Genomic DNA, 22,915 nt, shown 5'->3' on the forward strand with positions numbered 1-22,915 from the left:
CGTTTCGTATCTTAGGTTCACGTGACGTCTGTTTGGGGTCACAGACGCAAAATTAAAGGTGGAGAAAAATCATACTCGAAAGGGCTGCAAGAAAACCGAGAAAACCGGCGGGAACGGATCAAACCGGCTGCTGGAGCAAAGAAACCGGCTACCAGAGTAGAGAACCAACTAAAATTGATAGAGAACTGGTCAGACGATAGAAGGATTTAAGCTAAACCGATGTCAACCAATTCGGTTCGTAGTTCAACCTAAGAAAAAATTGCTAAATCGGTCGACGTCAGCTTATATATATTTTTTCAAATATACTTATATGAAACAACGCCGTTTAAATTAGTGAAACAGTATCGTTTTTGGGATGCAATGTGTAAAAATATATGAAACGGCATCACCAAGCAGTGCCATTTTGAATTAGGGTAAATATATCCTCTAGACCTCTAGCCTCTTCGAGTCTCTCTCTCTCTCTCTAGCGGCACCATCACAAATCCACATCGTGATAAATTGTATTTGTACTTTGTGATTTGTTGCATCAAATTTTATTTCCAACTTTTTTTTTAATGGTAATGGGAAATCGATTCCCAAACTGCAAAATAGATCGATGCCGACCGATCGAACTTCAGCCAGTTCCCCTCCTCCCTGTTGATCGGTTTTGGTCGAGAAAGATGTAGATTTTAGGTGTTGGTGTGGTTTCAGCTGGTTTCAACTTTGGACCAAAACCACACTGCAAAGGCATCGGTTTTCAGGCATAATACTCGCACAACATACATCATACTTATTTTTATTTTTTAATTAGTTTTAATTTTATTCTTTCTAAACTAACAAATTTCTCCTACTCATCAATCATACACCACATATTTAATAAGAAAAAAAACTATAGATGATATATTGTGGTGATCAGAAAATAATGAACAGAAATTTTCAATTAAAAAACACATGCATGACCTATCTGAAAAAATTTAAAACTCATACGTACGTTCATAACAAACAAGCATTATAATCAGTTAATCATTTTCTCCGAATCTATATTATTTTATCTCAAAAATTATTTGTAAATTTAATTATATAAAAAAGTTTTGGGGATTTGGAGAAATTAAATGCATGTAAAAAAACTTATCGATGTACCAATTAAACACTATTATATATAGATGGGTGTGCCGATGTATACGTGAGTCTTCATATTCATATTCGGAAAATATTTTAATCACAAAAATTTTTTAAAAATAAATTTATAAGCTGTTATAAAATTATTTTTATTAATATAAAATAGATCTTAAATTTTATGAAACCAAATCAATTTGTGAGTTTATTTTATATAATTTCTTTATATATATATATAGCAGTTCCCTCCTTTTTTTTTTTCTTTTTTTTTTTTTTTTGAGTTTTAGAATTAGCACATCACCCACTTTTTATATTTATATTTATATTTTCAAAGAAAAAATGACCCACTTTTTATAGATGGGTGGGTAATTCTAATAAATCATGAGCCTATATTTGTGGAGCGATAATGTTATGGACGAGATAAAACTAGTGCTCAAAGTCTAGTTATAATCTAATCTACTTCTCACCAATATTTTCATGTACATGAGTACTCAAAGTATACTTATAAAATATACTTTGCCGTTCAAGAATTTATAATCATGTATATAAAAGAGTTGAGTAAAAAATCTTAACTAACTTCAATAAGAATATAATAGAAATCTGATTATTTTAAATAATAATACAATTTGTGCATTTGATTTCAAAAAGGGAAATACTCGATTCACAAAAAAAATTACACAAAAATAATATCATAAACTGAGATGACTTGATTTAGTTCGTCAGATTATAAAGTTACTTTTATTATAAAGTAGATCTAACAAATTAGATAAAATCATGTTAGTTTATAAAATTATTTTGGTGTAATTTTTTTGTAAATATATCAGTACTCTTTCAAATTATATATATGTTCATTTTCTCCTGCCTTAAATATAAACTATTTAAAAAGTTGTATTTTCTATATAGTTGGAGATGACCTAGACTCAGATGTCCTAAAGGGAGTGGAAGCAAGAAAGTGTTGATGAAAATATAAAAAACCCTTCAAATAATATTTATAATTATTGATAGTATTTAATGTGTCGAAAATAGGGGAATTTCCCTATTTATAAGACAAAAGTAATCAACCTCTTTAATATCCCATAATTATATAAAATAATTTCTATACAGTCTACCAATTAATCTATGGCAAAACGTAGGAATATAAACTATATTCCTTTTTGTCTTTGATCGACAATACAAGCTTTTCTCGAACATGACAGTCTCATGTATGGCAACCAAAAATTCTTCCAAATTTCCTTTGCATCTTGATGCAAAACCATTTTCTCTATACGAATGTTTTAGCTATAAAGAGATCTAATAAAATAAACTCATAAACTGACGTAAATTAGATCTATTTTTATTATAAAATAGATCTAACATATCATATGAAATAATATCAGTTTGTGAGTTTATTTTTGTGGGATCTCTTTATGGTTGTATCAATACTTCTCTTTTTCCAAAACATGGGCAACCTTGTTTGCTTCTCTCTTCAAGCATTTTACCTTCCAATTTATTATAGTCTAAATGAACTAAATGGAGCTTAACACTTTGGTCAGCTAACTGGTCATTAGGGGTGTAACGGGTCCAATTTTGGACAAAATTGAGGACTGAATTAATATGCATTGGTTTTGTATTTTTCAAAACCGATTACGCACCAGTTATTCTCCTAAACCGGTATTTCGGTTTTACCGATTTTGGTCTGGTTTAGAGGTGGCAATATGTTATACAACTCATTAACCCAACACGAACACGACACGATAATAGCGGGTTAAGATTTAGTTTTAACGGGTTCGAATCAAAACGGGTTGACCCGTTAAGACACGATTGATTAACGGGTTGATAACGGGTCAACCCGTTATAATACGTTAAGAAAGTTAAAGTTACAATTATACTCTTATACCTAAAAGTAAAATTATTAGAATTTCAATTTCGATATTTTTATTGTTTGGATTGTAATTTTAGACTTGTAGTTAGTTTTATAATTTTTATAAATATTGTGATTTTAAAATTTATATAAAATTATGCTAAATTTAATCAAGTCAAACTGGTTAATTTTGAACCTATTCAACCTATTTACATAAACAGTTTAAAATGAGTCATATTAACTTATTTCATAATATTTTCTAATGGGTCTAAATGGGTTAACACGACTCAATCCGTTATGTTAATGGGTTGTCTTAGGGTTTGAAATTTTGACACAATAAGTTTAACGGGTCTAGTTAGGGTTGAGCAATATAGTATAATATATATGCTTTGACACGACACGAACATAATCCATTAACACGATTTGACACCCCTAATTTGGTTCGGTCTAGTTTTCTAGTTTTAATGTATTATATTATATACTATATAATGTAGTATATTATAGTATATAATATTATAGTAATAATATATTGTAGTATATTATAATATATATTATAATTGTATTATAGACTATAGTGATATATTATAGTATATTATAATATATAATGATATAGTATTAGTATAACTATTAATATGCACTATATAATATTAATATAACTATTAATACAATAAACAAAATGATATAAGATTTTAACATTTAAAATTATATTAATTAGTAATTTATCATATAATACAAAATTATTTTATCTATAATTATATATTATATATAAAAATTATATACAATATAAAAAATTAAAGTATATATAAACCGGTCCGGTCCGATCTGGTTTTAGGAAAAAAAAAATCAAAATTGAATTGATTTTGACCGATTTTAATAAAAATAAAACTGGTATTGGACCAAGCCAAATTCGGGACCAGACCGATCCCACCGTTTTGGTTCGGTCCGGTCTGGTCCTATTTACCGGTTCACTAATTTTCTTTACACTCCTACCAGTCATAATTGTTTCAATTTGTCTCCTTACTTCAAACCACTTGGATGACTACAAGAGAATCACCTTCAAACTCAACTTGCCTTATCCCCAAATCACTACATAAACACAATGTCCTTTACAGTATCGTAGCTTCAATTAATTTTTGATAAAGAATTATTGCTTAACCTATGAAAATACCAATTCACCTTTTTGTGTCTCTTGCAATTACTCGAATACCTATATTCTTCAACATCTCTTTTTTTTTTTTTAAATAGACTTTAATTCAATTCATGAATGAAAGAAATTACAGTTGTGACCAAAAAATCTGAATACAAACCCCGATTAACTAGCCAACTACTCATCGGTTATAAGCCTTCCCCCCGGCACACAACTTTCATTGTGTCGGACACTGTCTAAAAACTTCTAAAACTCTCTAACAGCCCTTCTGAGATGAAAGATTCTGTAAAACAGAAATGTTCATCTCGACTTGTCTATGAGAAAACGCCTTTCACCCCCATCCTCCAAAGGAGGAGGGGGATTCTCCACCCTCATTCTCCAAAGGAGGATAGGGACTCACTACCTTTATCCTCCAAAAGAGGAAAGGGAATTGCTATTTCAAATTATTCACGTAACAAAATAGGAAATAAAACAAAACAAGACAAAGAAACCCTACGCTCCCCACTTTGACCCCCACTGTCCTGCTACCCGTACATGACAGAGCAGCTAACAAAATGCTACCCCAGCCCACTCTCCCTCCTTCCTCGTCCTGTAACTGTCTTGTAATAGCATACATGCGGTGTGCAAAGCGAACCAACTTCAGAATGCAACGGACTCCACATGAAAGAACTGCTACCACTGGAAAGCTCATGGCCATAAAATCTTTACTGCCACCGAAGTACACAGCTCCATAACATAGCCACCGGAAGCCACTTATTTCCAGACTAAACAAAACCCATAAAACTAAACAACAAAAACGGAAGGCCACACCGCCTCCAGACTAAACAAAACCCAGAAAACTAAACAACAAAAAGGGAAGGCCGCACCGCCTCTAGACTAAACAAAAACCAGAAAATCAAACGGAATGAAAACTAAAGCTATGAAAAAAACAAGCGAGACAAGAACCGAAAAAACCAAAAAATAAAAAATAAAACTGACTACACCGTCGCTGTCACCCATTCCCCAACCACCATCCAAGAGAGAATCCGTCGTGAGCCATGGCCAAGCTTCAAACCCGACAGACGGCTTAACCCCCTCATGCACGATGGCCTGCAAACTGAAAAAACTCCTCTGTTTTCCATGGATAAAACAGAGGCCCTTAACCTCACCGGATTGCATCCCAACCCACATGCAAAACATCGTCTCCGAGGGCAAACTACGTTGACCCCCCTCCCGTCGTAAAGCCTCCAAACCCTGTCCCCTCAGCAGATCATTTTTTCAGGCAAACTAGCCCCAAACCATTAACTCTTCCCACATGCACCTCTCAAGCATGCATGTTTTCATTTTATATGCCTAATAGCTAGCTCCTCCCAGCCAAAACGGTTGGAGACACTAGACTGGGTCATGGTTTTCAAACCACCCAAAACCATGGCCATCTGTAGCCGAGCTCCTCCACCGCTTTCATGTAAGATTTCTCCGCCCAAACTGCATGATATGTTGTGGTTAAGCACTCGGTAACCAGGCCTGGTAATGGCCTTTCATCCCATCAAAGTCACGACCAACAGCTATTATTAACATTCTAAAAAGCAAAACTACCCATAAACACCACCCTATACCTAACTGGACAAGAGAGATGGGAGGGAGGAAGGAGCCGAGGCTCCCACCTCCCTCTAACAGTTTTCTTGATCTTGTTCCTTTTCAACATCTCAATTCTTAATTTATCTTCAACATGTCTCTTCTAGGTTATTCCATCTAACTTCTATACTTTTATGCTCAATATTCGAGAAAGAGGTAGAGATAATAAGGGTGGGAGATGGGTTACTCAGGCCTGCCCCACCCGCCCGTCCCCTAGCAGGAAATGTGGGTGACCTACCAACATGGGTAAGAGTGTCGGCAGGATCCTTTGTTTTTGGTACATGCAAGTGAGGGACGGGTACATGCTTGCTAACACAATATATATGTCATTTTTTATATAAGAAAGTCTAGCATATATAAAGTTATAAACCTAGGTTTATTCTCTCTCCTCACATAATTTTCTTCCTTTCATATTTACAATATATTTTTAATATTTATGGATGTCATCAATTATTCATTTGTGTAAATAAGTGATTAAGCAAATCAAGAAATATGTCCACAATAATAATGATGTAATTGAAATAGATAAATAAAAAAATATGCGTACTATTTTGGTCAATGACTAAAATCTCTTCTCAACTCATCTCATCTAATTATTATAATTTTTTCAAATTTTTACATAAAATAAAATAAACAATTTAATTTTTCAAACCTCAAAATAAAAATAATATTAAAAATATATATTCTATCAATATTTTATTCAATTTTCATCTCATATCATCTGCGAAAACAAACGAGGCTTAACTCATACAAATCTGAATCACCCAACCCTAGTTGACACATTTAGTAACTCAGGTTGGATTATGGTTTACTCATTGATAACTAAACACGATTGATCTGATAATAATCTCCACCCTTGGTGTGAGGCATGAAACATGGACTTTTCTCTACATTCTTCTATAGTGAGCTGAATTTAATTTTGAAAATTTATACTCACTAATAGTCTTAAAAATCCTACATTTTTAGATGCGCTCAATCATGTTAAGCTTTTGAGAAGATTGCAATGTTTTGATTCTGTATATCTCTTTCAAATTATTTATAGAATTATGGAGCATTTTCTATAAGATATTCAGATTTTACATCATGGAGATAATGTCAAAGAAAAATCATTCATTTTTTGTGATCTTATTGGGGTGTTTGGTTTGCTAACCTAGTAGTATTTCAAATATCCAATGCATCAAGATGAATCTCGACATCAATGATGAAAGAAAATTTGCTTATAAAAAAGAAGTAGCAAGTAATGACCATGTATATGGGAAATGCTACTTGCCATCTAAGATGGACCACTTAACCTGGCAGTGCCACGTGGCACCGCTAGGTAATATTAAAAGACAAAAACAAAATTGAACGTAACACTCATTTTTTTCTCAACTGTAAGGCATTTTCTATTCGAATCTATTTTTTGTTCTTTTTTTTTTTATTAATAGAAATGACAATAAAACAAGGCCCATCAACTATAAACTGTGATATTTCTTTGGCACAACAAAATAAAAATAAGATTATGATTTTGGAAACAAGAGAGATTCATCAAGACTTCTAGCATCGTTATTGTTTGGTGATGAATTGAGTACTACATTTTGGGAGCTTATTAAGGGATTTGATAATCGTTTATAGCTAGTGAAGCATTTTACAGATACTTGCCATCATGATATCAAATTAATACTAAAATAAAAAGTTTTATGTTATGTTTTTTTTAATATGATATACAATGCCAAATGATATTGCCACATCAAGCGGACCATCTGAGTGGTTAGACCCACACCCCCACCTGCCGACTTGGTCCAATTGGACTCGTAAGCCCTAACTTCACCCCTCGTGGGCAGGTGTCGTCTGGTGGCTGATTAGCCCCTAGGGCTATCTGCAGATTGTCCATGGCATTGCGACAAACTCAAAGAGAGCTTAGAGAGAGAGAGAGAGAGAGAGAGAGAGAGAGAGAGAGAGAGACATGGGGCTGGGGGCGACATTGATAGAAAAGAGATATTACAACAGATGACGATCAAACGGGACTAGTAGGGGTGTAAAAATAAATCAAAAAACTAGAAAACCAACTCGACTAGCAAGGGTGTAAAAATAAATCGAAAAACTAGAAAACTGCCTCGGACAGGACCCGTTCACATATTATATATATTATTAATTTTTAATGTTATATATAATATATATAATTATGTACGAAATAATTTATTATAATTGATAACATAATATTTTAATCTTAAACACGAATATTTATTTAATCATATGTTTTAAATATAAAATATATATATTAAATACATTTTATTGCCTAATAAATTCTCAACATATTTCTTTTGATAAATATATTAGTAATACTAATATACTTAATATATTAAAACTAAAAAACTGGATCGAAACCGGTAAAATCGGAAATACCGGTTTAGGGGGATAATTGGTACATAATTGATTTTTAAAAATACAAAACCGGTATTACCGGTTCGGTCCTAGATTTTGTCCAAAACTAGACCAAACTTGACCGGTTACACTCCTAGGGGCTAGGGGCAATAGCGAACGTGGGGTGAAACTAAGGAAAAAAGACTAAGAGAAGAGAGAGAGAGGGGGGGAGGGTCATTTTAAAACAAAACATAAGATAAAAACGACGTTGTTTTATTTAAAAATAAAAACAAAACCTAAAAGAAAACGAAATTGTTTAAAAAAAAAAAATTGCTGAGTGGATGAGGCCCCTGATACCCAAAGTCATGCAAGTAGGTGGCCCCAAACACCCCAAGTAGGGTACAAACGAGAAAGGGGCAGGCAAGCCAGACGCGGTAGCCCTCTACTCAGCCCTATGAACAATAAACTCAGGGCTGAACAATAAACTCAAATGACCAAAGAGCAATGTCCCAATTATAGTTTTACAAAGAATAAAGCCTCGTTTGGTTACAAGATGAAATGAGATGAAAAGAAAATTGAATAAAATATTGTTACAATATAATTTTTATTTTAAGACTTGAAAAAGTTAAATTATTTTTGTATTTTTTTTTTTGAAAATCTGATAAAATTTTAATGATTATATAAGATGAGATAATTTGTAAAAACAAATGAGACCTAATTCAAAAAAAGTAGAGGATATGAAGGGGCATCAAACTACACAGTTGATGAATAGGAAAATGATAATATGACTCTCAAGTATACCCACCAAATGTGTCCACTCATATATTTTTATTTTTTTAAATTGTTTCTTCCTTGACTATTTGTGAATTTCTATTTTATTTATTTATTTTAATGATTAAGAATGCTTAAAAAGGAAAATAAAAATAAAAAACTCATTTACGCTATTACACAGTTAATATGAACCCTAGCATTATCCTTTATAATAATATATGGTTCTATAATATAAATATATATATATATATATATATCTTTATATATATAAAGAGGCTATGAAACGGAAATTGTTGTTTTAACAGAAGTTGTAAACGGAAGTTTGTATTTTTAACAGAAATGTTTAACGCAGTTAAATTTAATTATAAACGTCTATCCGTATTCTGTGAAAGAAAAAGCTGTACATTAATTATGCACGTCCGTTTATTGCGATCTCCATCTCCGATTTCAAGACGTCGATCTCCATCTCCGATTTCAAGAACAACTCCGTAGTCGCTCCGCCAGCTCTGGCTTCATCGATTCCATGAAGTTCGACCCAAGAGAAGCCAATAAATCCTCATGTGATGCCAAATCAAGGGTCTCATCGCCAATCTCAAACTCACCGTGTGACTTGGGTCCCCAGTGAATGCTTCGACCATTTCATTTTCTCACTAACCAATTAGAGCCTCGGATACTATGTTTTTCCTTTCATTTTTTCTCCTCCCTTCCGTTGTTTACCTTTCCTCCTATCATTTTGGTATCGAATCAAAATCACTGACAATGACTTGAAAGGCATCTATTTTTACATCCATTCGGCAGGATAGGAATCCAAATCAAGGATCTCATCGCCAATCTCACGAAAGCCGAGATTGATCAGCTGGTAAAAACCAAAACTTCCTCATCCCGTGAATAGCACAACCGATTTGTGGCCGTGTCGTGTGGACGTTTCCAGCGAGAAAGTGGCTGATGATGGAGGTACGTGGGGTCTTGCTTCCTTTGACCGTGCTTTGTTTTGAGCAACAAAAATAGAGGTGTATACGTTTGTTTCTACGTGCAGGTGGTTGCCGTGCGTGGAGTTGGATAGTGGCTATCACACGGTGGCTGAGTAGAGGGGTGTTAAGGTGGTGCACTACTGGTGTAGTGACGCTACGGGACGACAGAGGGCTGGGCTGTGGCCGAGTTGTGGAGGTTGGCTTCACGGCAACTGGGACTTCCAACCAGGGTGGTTCTTGAATTTGGTTCTCCTCCAACCGAGGTTACTGTGTGGTGAATCCAGGCTAAGAAGGTGATGCGGCTTGGAGTGGCGTTGTCGGGCTTGAAGGAATTCGCGTGCAGTAGGCGAGGGAGCCTCAAATTCAAAGGCTTTACTACGACTTGAATCTGGTATGTTATGGAGTACCAATATTTGGCTGAACGACAAAGCAAAGAAATTTCATCAGGACGTAGTGAATCAGAAGCAACGAATCTACAACAAAGTGAGAGAACGATTACCTGGAGGTTGAAACCGGCAAAGGAGGGTGACTGCCAGAGCAAGAGAGGGAACGTAAGGCCACAATAGAATACAGGTCTGCGAGACGATTGGGACAGCAGTGAGGGGTGACATTTGTCAGCCGATGTCTCCAGCTAAAATATTGTATTACCTTCTTTGAGTTAATATTGTCTCCATCAAACTTTTGATATGTTTGGCCATAGGATTAAATTATTAAGGAAAATTTTATGTGCAGTCATTTTTGCAGACTCCTTTGTGCACTCCGTTCCCATGAAAAGATACAGACATATCGGAATAGGCCGAACGGGTTAACATTCGTTTGCTTGAGTGTCCTAAGTATATTTTTAATATACCAGTGGCCGTTGCAGGTGAGAGATGATGATAACGTACGTGGAAAATTAACATATATACTTACATAGTAACTTTATGCAAATTAATTAAAAAGAGGACGTAGAAATAATTCTACATAATTTACGTATGAGCTTTGATTGGTCAGATTGCTTAGGATTTAAGTTCAAATTCTAGCTGCTATTCTCAATATATTAAAGTTAAATCATTTAATATTTTTCTCGTAGTGGAAGTTTTCAAATAAAAGAAAAAATGAAAGAGGAAATTATATATATATATATATATATATCATGTTTTGATCATGTATAACCTATAACTGGAATCTGATTTTTTGGTTTGTTTCTTGCAGAGAATATGCACTTTTTGGTAGGGAATATACACTTTTTGATTTGGAGTTGATGGTGCTTTGAGATTTGTATGTCTTTCAAATTTATTTTTTTTGGTTTGGATTTATATATTTTCTTATTGATTCTATTTTTTGGATTTGTATATTTTTTTATTAATATATTTAGCTGAGTTTGTATATTGTTGGGTTTCCCTTTCAAATTTTTGAAAAAAATAGATAGCTTTAATTCTTTTTTTTTTTAAATGTTTATGATTGTCATTTTTATTTATTTTGGTTTGCCTTTTAATTTATTTTACACTTCCCATGTTTTAAATTTACATATAATGTCATATTTTGTTTGAGTGTATAATAAAAAAATAAAGTCTATTTCATCACCCCCTTGTTATCACTTTTTCAATAAGAAATGTTATTTTTATCTACAACATATATAAAAGATAGTCGACATAGAAAATAACTCTTATTCTCAAAAGTAAAAATCTCAACAAACTAATTGCATTGCATAATAAAACTTATATTGATTTACAGTATTTCAATTTTCTATATATTAATTTTTTACGTATTTATTAATCATGTGATGCTATTAAAAATTCATTATGCATGAGCATTTACCATATATTGAGAATATTGCAACACAAGTTTCACAAAAATATTAGATTATTTAACTTGTTGTAGACTCAGAAAAATTCAACCAACAATACAAAAACTTCAACATAGTCTCGATTGGTCCCCTATAACATGGCCCAAAGCTATAATGATGATGAAAAAAAAAACACATTTTAAACTGATATTTTTATTAAACTTGAATCAAGTTTGTCCTAAACTTTATGTTGAATTCTGAACTAATGTTTTTCTATTTTGATATATGCAAACATGTAATTACTATACTCCACTTAACTATTATTATAAAAAAAATAGTAGAATTAAGATTTTCTTTCCTATATATTAAAATTTTTATCAGGATTAATTTTTTATGAAAAATATTATTATTATTTTAAATGACTAATTATTTCAACTAGGCAAACGTGCATTGCACGTTGATCCTTTACTAGTATATATAAAAAGTGGCTATGAAATGGATTTATGTTGTTTTAACAAAAATTTATTGTTTTACCATTAGTTTCATTATTACCGTTAAAGTTAACTTCGTTTACTAAATCTGTCTAAATTTATTTATTATCTTCTCTTAAATTTCTTTCATACCTTTACGTCTTCTCTTTAATTTCATTCATTCGTTTCTCTCTCCAAAACCAATTTATCTAGCGTTGTGGCAAAATCTGTCCAGATCTACAACAACACCAACCAAAAACACTCAAATCCATCATAATACCCACCACGCACAAATCTTCCAAAAATTTTTTAAAAGAAATTCTAACCTTTAAGAAGCATGACAGTGATGGGGTGGTTCAAGCCGTGAGGAAGAGGACACGTAAGGGAGAGAGAAAAGTTAGCGTTGGCTGGGGAAGGAGGGTATGGCCGAGGGTTGAAGGTCCTGAATGCACATGGGTAACGGTGAGCTGCCGTCGATGGCGGATCTAAGGGTGGAAAGAGAGAAAAGAGATTAGAGAGGCTGTCCGTGCAAGAGAAGAGAAAGGGGTTACAATGGAGTGTCTTGACAAAGAGGAGTGTGGAGGAGAGCAAAGAGATCATGGTCGCGGTAAGGCTGTGACTGGCGGATTACGGTGGCTTGTTGGCGGCGGCAAATCTAGCTAGAAAGACAGAGAGAGAGAGAGAGAGAGAGAGAGAGAGAGAGAGAGAGAGAGAGAGAGAGAATATCTTGGAGGGTGCAGGTTGTGAAGGTGACTACCTCAAATTTTCACCCACCAATATTTGTTTGACACGCGTATTTGTTAAGAAGTTTACAATAGAATTGTGTCTAGGAAATTAATCCCATGTACGTCTCATTCTCCTCCATCGGCTCTCTCTCTCTCTGTCCTCAAGCCGAAAGCCAAACCATAGATCTCCTTCATCGAAACTGAACCATAGATGCCGATGCCATCCTGTACAATTTAAACAAGTAACAACGAGCTCATCTAAACTTTGTTTGATGCCAATGTCATCCTATCCAATTTAAGCATTGACCAAAATTTAAAAGCCAACACCCAAAATTCTCAACAATGGAAAAGAACTCAGAAAATATTTTGATAGATAACCTGTACGAGCATTCCAAGGGGTTTATTTACAACAACAATTGCTGGATCCTAAAATTAAAAAATCATATCAAGTCACATATTTGAAACATAAAATAGCTATATGTGTGTGTGTAACAAAATTATTGAAAAGAGACAAGTAGACTTAGGTAAAAGTTGATAGAAAAACGAATTACAAAGCCTGCCAAAATTCAGATTTGGCTAGGGGGTGAGCTTCCAAATCAGCTTGGCAATGACTGAGGGAGATTTGTGGAAATCTACTATTAACAAGACAACTAGCTTCACAGAGACGGGTTAGAGAGAGAGAGAGAGTGCTGAAATTAGGATTCCAAAGATTGAAAAAAAAAAAAACAGGGTTATAAAGTGAAAGAGAGAGGATTCTGTCGGGGAGCTGGAGGGGAGAGAGTGAAGGGAGAAGAGAGGGAGATGGGAAGAGAGGGGCGAGAAGGGGTTCAATCGAGGAGCTGGGCGGTGAGGGCAGGAATAGGGGAGAAAAAATTCACTAAAACTCACACCATACTTGTTTCCGTAAATTGCCTACATGTCAACTTTTTATTCGAGGGTGTAAAACACATATAAACAAAAAGTCCGATTTGAAGATAAACTCTAAAGGGATTTATAATTATATACTAGGTGAAAGCAACGTGCAATGCACGTTTACTTAGTTTATATTTAATTGATAGATAATGAAACATTGTGATATATTAAAAAAGAAGAGCATTAATAGAATCTATAACATGAAACTATAAATAAACATCACTCATAGTTCTATGAAAGCTATTTGAGATCATTTTGATTCTAACATGACGACCCAGCATTTTCTTCATCTTCCACCGCTTCAATAGAGAGGACATTAAATTGCCTATATTTTTTCTCCTTTAGTTTCTCTGGATCTGCATAGACTTGAATCTTCCAAATTTTTTTTGATAATTTGTCCGCAATGCGTTTAACATACGGTGGATTTTCCTACAAAATAAATTTTGAATAGCTTTACATAATTAATAAAAAAAAAAAACCCATTTTTTTGTAATTAATTCATTATAACAAAACTAAACTTTAGAAGAAAAATTAAAGAGATACCTCTCCAGCACGTTCCATCAATTCAACTGTTAAACAACCAAGTGCCTGTTCTGCTACTTCACCGAACATAGTAGCAGCTAGCTTTCCAGTGTTATCGTCCAGTTCAACATATGCCCTAGCACTTTAAATACGTTTAATATATTAATTTAAATTTGAATAGTTTTAAATTATGAATTAAATCATACATCAATTTTAAAATAAAATTGTAAGATTCGTACCGTGGTTTGCAGACCCCTTGGTTTTTGCAATACATACAAACGAAGCTTTCATTGTATTTATATCCAGTTCCTTTATTACAGCCAATGCATGACATGTAATAAAAAACTTGGGTGATGTCAATAACATTTACCTTCGCCTTTATCCAGAATTTTGCTTTCTGCATTAAATTATAATCAATTTTTAGAATGAATGTTTGTGTAAATATTTTAATTTATTACTAATAAAATAATATTTACCGCCATGGGTTGTAAACCCTTAATCAACCCTGCAATATCACAATTCTTCACAATTTCCCGAATACCAACAGATGACAGTGGTGCAGATGGGTAGGTCAAGGATCTTGCAATAATACTTCTAATTATCAAATCGTTATTCTCCGCCCTTAAAATTCAGAAAAGAATAATAATGTAAGGAAATGAAATATACATGTAAATTACATAAATCACATAAATAACTCTAATAAAAATGCATTAATATGTAATTGTTAATTTTCAAGAATTACCATTGCTTCATTGCAGCTGCCTCAGGAAGAAGAGGATTGATTATAAAGGTACTTGATGGACGTGATGATAGAGACAATCCTTTGATGAAATTGACATCAATATTAGTGCTGGTATATACGATACGGAAAAATATCTAAGCTGTTTTATTATTATAAATACCGTTATATGATCCAACAGATATTTTTGTTTCAAGTATTATCGGCTTATCTTCAATAATATCTGATATTTTCTGACATTCGTCTTGGACAAATCGACCCCACATAGTCAAACATATGGGGTTCAAGCTACAAAATTGAAATAATTAAAAGAGTTAATAAAATATTCCTAAATTAATATTGGAATTCAATTTTAAAAGAGATGAGAAGTTATAAGAATTTTTTACCTTTCATCAATAACATATATCTCCTGGATCGTTGTTGGTCCAGATGCTGTCGTTATCTCTTTAGTTGGCTTAATTTTGATTGCGACAGCTAAAATATCTAAATATTTGAATATGAAATGTTAATTTATTGATAATTAATTTATAATAAAATTTAAATTAAATTACCTATTTCTCCAATCGACCCTCTATAAGCCTCCAAGTCCTTGAATGGGATGATCTCATATTTCGGTGCATCTATTTGCTCTTCGTTCTGTGGAACATCTTCTATTATTGTTTTTGAGTTAAGGGTCCATTGATATTGATATTCTCCAATTTTGTATTTTGGATCTACTGGTTTGACATATGCATCGATGATATAATAGGACTGTAAAATTTTTAAAGTGTTCTCCCGGGGGTCAATATCAGTTCCAAACATTGTCGCCTGCACTCGATTTCCCTGAACCAATAATAAAAATAATTGTGATTAGTAGTGTATTATATAAAATTATGAGTATTATTTTACTATACTAATTATTTTAAATAATTTTTGTATTTTTTTAATTATTTTAAAAAATGTCGTAAAAAGATAAATAAATAAATTTAATGTAATTGATATTTTTTAATAATAATATAGAATACAAGAACCTCTAATTTGAAAGGATATTGAAAATTGGAAACATAATATATGCTAACAAATATCATACCTCTTTATCAATTAATATCAAATTTTGGTACTTCACTGCTGTGCGTTGGCTTATTCGTTTAGGTGACTTTTCCGCAACGATCATCTTAATCTTCCAGTTTTTTGTTTTCGGAGTGATATCCTTTATTGATGTATACACCGTCCACATTTTTTCCCTTTTCATATACAAAAATATCAGATGTATAAGTATAACAGATCTTAATTTAAATTCATAAATTACTAAAATAAATGACAAAGACATTTAAATAAATGACTGAATATTAGACATATAGAGAAGAATATTATAATACACAATAAATCGAAACTATACAATTAAATCTAGTTACCTGTATAACATTAATTCAAACATGATAATGTAAGTAATTCTGTAAACACAATATTTTTTGTGCAGTTCTCTTCACGTTGTTCAGTGGACACTGGTCGTATTAGAATCCTCACTGCAGATGATGTCTTTGCCCTCGATAAAGCTACATATAATTAACCATGTGAAAAAACTGGCTGAGGTAAATAAATTCCAACACAATCTAATGTCTGTCCTTGTGACTTATTTATAGTCATTGCGAAACTCAATCTTATAGGAAATTGAGTTCGTTTGAATGGAAAACCACTATTTTCATCAACATTTGGTAAGAATGGTATCCTTGGAATGAACACTCTTTTTCCGATATGGTGTCCAACTGCAATTTCTGCATCTATGACATTTTGATCAAAAGCCCGACAGATCAAACGGGTTCCGTTGCATAGTCCTTCTGAAGGATTAATGTTTCTAAGCAGCATGATGGGACAGTTTTTCTTGAGTAATAATTCATGGGGCGGAAGTCCGTTTGGGGTTAGAGTATTCAAGAAATCTTCCATAACTGATTGTTCAGATGCATCTATTGTCTCATCAAAACTGTAATATCGCTGAATTTCACCCGGGAGCCTATGAATCAACAATGCGTTTATTTCGTCAACATAACTGTTCTTCGGTGTTAATATTGCCCGATTCATCATAGTTGAAATATTCATTGAATATTCATGAATATTGTGGAAAACATCTTCTATCAAATGATCTAAAGAAGTGCTGTCATCATAATAGGGAATAAGCATCCTATTTGGAATCGTTATGGTTTCATCAACTGTGTTTGGCGGCATTCCGTTTCCAACTTCTAACACATAATCTGAAAAAATTGGATCAAGTCTTGCTCGCATATTTTCAGTTAATCGAAACTTGGTCAATGTAGGCCACAAATAGGAATAAACCAAACTGGAATTAACCTGTTGTTGTCTTGTTCCTTTACGAACCACGGGTAAAACCTGTCGAAAATCTCCACCGAAAACAACAACCTTAGCACCGAATGTTACATCTGAATTATTGATGTCTCGTAGCATCTTATCCAATGCTTCTATGTGTTGTTTTCTTGTCATTGGAGCCTCGTCCCAAATTATTAATTTTGCTGCACGTAGCAGGTTTGCCAGTGCACTTTGTTTGCTGACACAGCACGTGTTTCTTTCGTCAGTATCAAGTGGAAGCTTAAAACGTGAGTGTGCTGTTCGACCTCCCGGAAGAATAGATGCAGCAACGCCTGATGAAGCAGTTGCAAGTGCTACTAATTTTCTTGATCGTACTGTTGCGAGAAGTGCTCTGTACAGGAATGTTTTCCCTGTCCCACCAGGGCCATCTACAAAGAATGCAGCATTTTGGTTTGCAAATACTTTTTCCAGCACTGCGTTATAGACATGTTGTTGTTCACTATTAAGAAATTGTGATGCAGCAATATCTTCTTCTGGAATTTCAACAGCCAATTCATCATCGATTTCTCTAGATTGAAATTCTTCTTCATCGAAGCAAATGTCGTCATCAAGAAGATGGTAGGAATTAATGTCTTTCCCCATTGATTCAATTGTAAAAGAGATTGACCTCAATACTTGGGTTCTTACATTTGATATAGAATCTTCTGTTGATTTGAAATCAGTTGACATATCTTGCTCAAAACGTTCCCAAAGCTCCCTCGGATTGGTTGGATTACAATAAACCAATATTGTTGCAAATAACCGTCTCAAACTGGATGGCACTTGATATAAAGATGCTTCCTGTAAACAATCTTCTAAGCTACTATCTCTCTGTAGCAACCCATGCATTGTTGCTGCCTCGCGAAATGTTGGAGCCACAACACCATCAACTGTCTTGAGATCGTCAAACGACAAAGGTCCTCTTACATGGTTTAGCAATATCCGCAGATAATACCTTTCGCCTTCAAATGGATTTGCTGTAACAATACGGCCTATAACAGTTTTCTTTTTCTGAGGAGTCCAATCTTTGTTTTGTTGGTTCCAAACATAATATTCTGGAAATTCTTTATACAGTAATCTTTTTGCATTCTCGTCTACTCGATTTAATGCAAAAAATTCTGTTAACATCAATTTTCTAGAACGATCTAAGTTGACAACATTGATTAGATCATCATTTGCTCGGAAAGTCACTGGGTGTTGATCCTCCAAATGTAAATGTAAACTATACACTGCTGGGTACATCTCATTAATAATAAAGCCATATATTCTCCATATAGCTTCGGGGGGAGCAATCCATCGGGCCGATTGGAATTGTTGGATTTCATCAACTTGTTGATTGTTTTGTTCAGAAATCAAGTTGAAAGCAACACGATCATGTCCTTTATAAATGTATTTATAAAGATATTTGACTGCTTTTATCGTAGAACAAATCTCGACATTAATGTGACAGTCGAATGTTGCAAGCAGATATGGATTATATGGAACAACCCAACGATTATCTAAATTTTGGCTTCTGACTTTGACAGTTACTCCATTGTTTGAACGCCTATATATTGGGAAGCAATCATTTCCAACGGTTGTAGCAGATGCATAATTTTTTGGATAATTACTTTTGCAACAACCATTTTTCTTCATGCAAACATTTGTTGGGTTCAACACTCCACATGGACCATGCATCATATGCTTTACAACAGCGTTATGCAAGTGCAAGTTTGTATTTTTATCAGGTATCTCTGCTGATACGATCTCGTCAAAAGATTCAGGCGCATAGACCTTCCAATCCTTTTGTAAGATAATTAAAAAATGCGCATGTGGAAGACCTCTCTTTTGATACTCAATAACGTAGACATATGCTGAGACTTGACCAAATATTTTCCTCTTGAATAATTGATCCTTTAATTCTTCTAGTTTTGCACGAAAGACTCGAGCAACCAAATCAGGTCGATTCTGACTCTCCTCATGCAGATGTAGTTCATTTGTAATTTCTTTCCAATTTGGATTGCACGTCATTGTTAAGAAAATGTCTGGTTTGCCATAACGCTGAATTAAAGCCATTGCTTCCATATATCTTTTTCTCATGTCTCTTGGACCTCCAATAAATGATGAAGGCAGTATAATCCGTTTTCCAACATTAGAAGCGTTTGTTTCCCCAAGCGTAATTGTATCAACAATACCTTGATATAACTCTGATCGAATATGTTGTTGCTTCTTCCTAAAATAATCTAATCTCGACGTCTCGATCTTAACATACATATCTACTACAAATTGTTGCAATAGTCGACCAGAAAGTAGCAAAATTGATCTGACATTTTCTCTGATTTGTAATTTGTAGCAATAATATTCACGGCATGAAACAACTGGATCCTTGCTTTTTCTGTTTGACGCTACAAAAGTTGAATGTGAATGAAACGTTACTAAGTTAGAAGTACATGCTAAATGAAATTTTTGAATATTAATACTGCAATCTAACCTCGTTGTTCTCTTGCAAGTAATTCTTCTGCAGTCACTGATTGTTGAGGATTTATTGATCCGTTTGTTTCGTTATATGTAGATCTCCTTCCTCTACTAATCCTTTCAATCCCTTGATGCCAACCAACATCGCCAAATGGAAATAACAACGGATATTGCAATGGATCATAACATCCAAAATAGTATTGAACTATATGACTTCCACCAGAATGGTTAAAGACAAAAATATCACGTCCTCTTAGTTGATCTTCATCATCATTTTCTACCCATATCGCTGCAACTTGTGAAGATGTGGGGGCATTGAATACACGTTGATCTAGGCAAGCATCTGATCTTATATGAATTATTTGATTTTCCAAATCTGGCAAATCACCAAGAGAGCGGAAAAAAATAGAATACGGATTGATGCGAAGAATATCAATGAGTTGAGTGACAATTGATGGATCCATTCTATTTGAATTAGAAATGCGATTTTCTAATTCATGTCCTGTATCATAGAAATACAACTGGAGATAAGAAGGACGACGATTTGAAGGAACCAAATCGTTGATATAGTGATAGATCTGTCCTTGAGTTCTGAAAGTATAGATTCCTCTATTTCTCCTGCAAAGATCTTTATCAAACTTCACTCCAAAGGATGTAAAAGCGAACTTGTTATTATAAGTTCGAATGTATGTCCTAAAATGTGTAGATTCATCTGTGTTGGAGGTAAACAATGCATAAAGCTGATCAGGAACATCATTTGTGGCTAAAGAAATTGTTCCATCAGCACAGCAAAAGCCAGTTGTTTCATGGTGGAATCGCTTTGCTTTACAATGTATGCAGCTGGGGACTAATGGCAGAGAATATGCTTCAAATGGCACTACCTTCAACAATTGTCTAAATCTGACAGAACCGTGATGCGACTGACCTATTTGGTTAAAAAATGAAAATAAGGCAACAGACACAAGCTCGTAATATTATTTAAATTATTTGAGTAAGGACATTACTGGTACAGTAGCAAGATTTGATGACTGAATTAAAAGAACCAACTGATTTTTTATTTGTTTCTTACCCCTACAAGGTGTCAGCATATTTGTATCGTAGCTCGACTCCTCTTGAACAACATGTGGATCCTATTTGTATAATATATTTCAAAATCTCAGAGGAAAAGAATAGAATGATGGTTGAATAAGAAATATCGAAAAATGATTAGAGGAGAACCTGCTGGATAAAGAGTTGATTAGAAGATTCGGAGACATTGTTTATGGATGAATTTGTCTCTGAATTAGTGACACAGACTTCAACATCAGGAATAACACATACTTGAGGAGACAAATCCTCTTCAATGATATCAATATGAACATCAGAATTTCGCTTTCTCTTTGATACTCTTTGAACAAGACTAAAGTCTTGAATGTTGTCTGTATATTGGATATCATTGTTTGAATATCAAGCAATCGACGTAGTCGTTTGATCACCAATAGATGTATCGAAATCATTTATACGAATTGAGTTCCTTTTAGATGCTTTTTGTTTAGCATATCTTTCTCTTTGTTTTCTACGGATCTCTTCCTTTTTCTCTTCTGGTAAATCTCTATACAAGATTCTTTTTGCAGGTTCTTTTCCATGATCTTCAAAAAATAGTTTACAAACTTAAATTTTACATAAATTTATATTTTTGTTTGTAAATTTTTTTAAAAAAATTATTTACAGAATCTTACCATTTCTCATTATGTTAATGAAGGAAGTGATTGTTTCAACCGTTGGATATTGTTCTACACAAACAAGATGAAAGAAATAAATAACAATTATTTCCTATGCTCAATTAAATAAATAATCAAATGATAAAATATTATGAAATTTGAATCTAACAAAAGCATATTTCAATATCACATACAAAAAATATTTTAGAAGCTATTTGTCAAACTCAATTCCCTATTCTAAGTAATTATCAACTATTTCTCTACTAATTATTTTAAAATATTTCTCTACTGATTTTTTATTTTGATGTTATGAATTTTTAGTTTTTTATCGTTAATTTTTAGAGAAAAAGGGATGATTTGAGTCTTGAGAAAATAAATCAATTAATGGGGCATATGATTTGAATCAATTGGTTTTTTATTATACCTAAATCATTTAAATTTACACAATTTTTAAATTTTTAATTACTATCTTTTCAAATTTTGTATCTTTCAATTTATATAAATTAAGTGTTTGGATTTATATATTAGTGTGTCATCAATGGATATATATGAACTTAGCTAAATAATAATAATAATAATAATAATAATAATAATAATAATAATAATAATAACAATAATAATAAAGCTAGATGTGCATCAATAGATATTAATGAAGGAAATGATTGTTTCAACTGTTATATACAGTTCTACATAAGCAGCATGAACGAAATAAATAACAATTATTTCCTACACTCAATTAAATAAATAATCAAATGATAAAATACAATGAAATTGGAATCTAACAAAAGCATATTTCAATATCATATACAAAAAATGTTTAAGAATAATCACACAATATTTTCACAATATTTAACTATATCTAACATTAGTTTAATATTATTATTAGTTCAAATTAATTTATTTATTGTTTGAACTTTATTTTTATTTATTCTTGTATTTCCCAATTGGGATCATGCATCTTTGGGGTAGTTTGGGTCAATTCGGTATAGATTTTGTCAAAAAATTCCTAGTAATAACCAATTAAAAATTATATAATAAAAGCTTATACCTATCATTTTTATACTATTCACCATACATCGTTTTTATTATTTTTTTCTCTTGTCAAATATATAGTATATGGGTAAAAAGTAGAATGTGATGACCCGTTTTTGAGTGTATTTTCGCTGAAATAATTGTTTTTATTTTAATTTATTTGCGTTTTTAAAGTTGGTTTTTAAATTAATTTATTTTATTTGGTGTTGTGTTTTATTTAGTTGTTTTGTGTTTTTTTAATCTTTTTGGCGGGTTAGTTTTGCTTTCCGGAATGAGGTTTGGACCTCATCTTTTCCCTACATCTTTTCCCTTTTTCCTCTCTTTTTTTCTTTTTCTTTTTCTTTTTTTTTCTTTCTTCTTCTTTCTTTTTTTTTTCTTTTCTTTTTTTTCCCTCCCTTTTCTCTCTCCCCGATCGGCTCCCCCCCCGTGCTCTCTCTCTCTTCCCTCCCTCTCCCGCGTCGTCTCTCTCTCT

At 33.0% G+C, this 22,915-nt stretch overlaps 3 protein-coding genes and 1 long non-coding RNA gene across 4 annotated transcripts; all 4 read right to left on the minus strand.

The window, feature by feature from the left end:
* Positions 1-12,760: 12,760 nt before the first annotated feature.
* On the minus strand, positions 12,761-13,427 carry LOC122277655. Its single transcript, XR_006229067.1, has 2 exons — positions 13,123-13,427; positions 12,761-12,969 (listed from the first exon to the last, which is right to left on the minus strand). It is a non-coding gene; the product is annotated as an uncharacterized LOC122277655 (long non-coding RNA).
* A 490-nt stretch (positions 13,428-13,917) lies between these two features.
* On the minus strand, positions 13,918-14,989 carry LOC122277095. Its single transcript, XM_043086974.1, has 3 exons — positions 14,418-14,989; positions 14,200-14,320; positions 13,918-14,085 (listed from the first exon to the last, which is right to left on the minus strand). Exons 1-3 carry the CDS (start codon positions 14,579-14,581, stop codon positions 13,918-13,920), a joined length of 453 nt encoding a protein of 150 aa, XP_042942908.1. The 5' UTR covers positions 14,582-14,989.
* Positions 14,990-15,334: 345 nt separating this feature from the next.
* LOC122275493 lies at positions 15,335-16,147 on the minus strand. The gene is made up of 2 exons (XM_043084584.1): positions 15,987-16,147; positions 15,335-15,739 (listed from the first exon to the last, which is right to left on the minus strand). The coding sequence occupies exons 1-2, from the start codon at positions 16,131-16,133 to the stop codon at positions 15,455-15,457; spliced, it is 432 nt and encodes a 143-aa protein (XP_042940518.1). The 5' UTR covers positions 16,134-16,147; the 3' UTR covers positions 15,335-15,454.
* A 315-nt stretch (positions 16,148-16,462) lies between these two features.
* LOC122277096 lies at positions 16,463-21,439 on the minus strand. The gene is made up of 6 exons (XM_043086975.1): positions 21,430-21,439; positions 21,187-21,339; positions 20,930-21,129; positions 20,781-20,841; positions 19,728-20,636; positions 16,463-19,641 (listed from the first exon to the last, which is right to left on the minus strand). Exons 1-6 carry the CDS (start codon positions 21,437-21,439, stop codon positions 16,463-16,465), a joined length of 4,512 nt encoding a protein of 1,503 aa, XP_042942909.1.
* Between the last annotated feature and the right edge of the window lie 1,476 nt (positions 21,440-22,915).

This window comes from Carya illinoinensis, chromosome 9 (assembly GCF_018687715.1).
Source record: "Carya illinoinensis cultivar Pawnee chromosome 9, C.illinoinensisPawnee_v1, whole genome shotgun sequence".
NCBI lineage: Eukaryota > Viridiplantae > Streptophyta > Magnoliopsida > Fagales > Juglandaceae > Carya > Carya illinoinensis.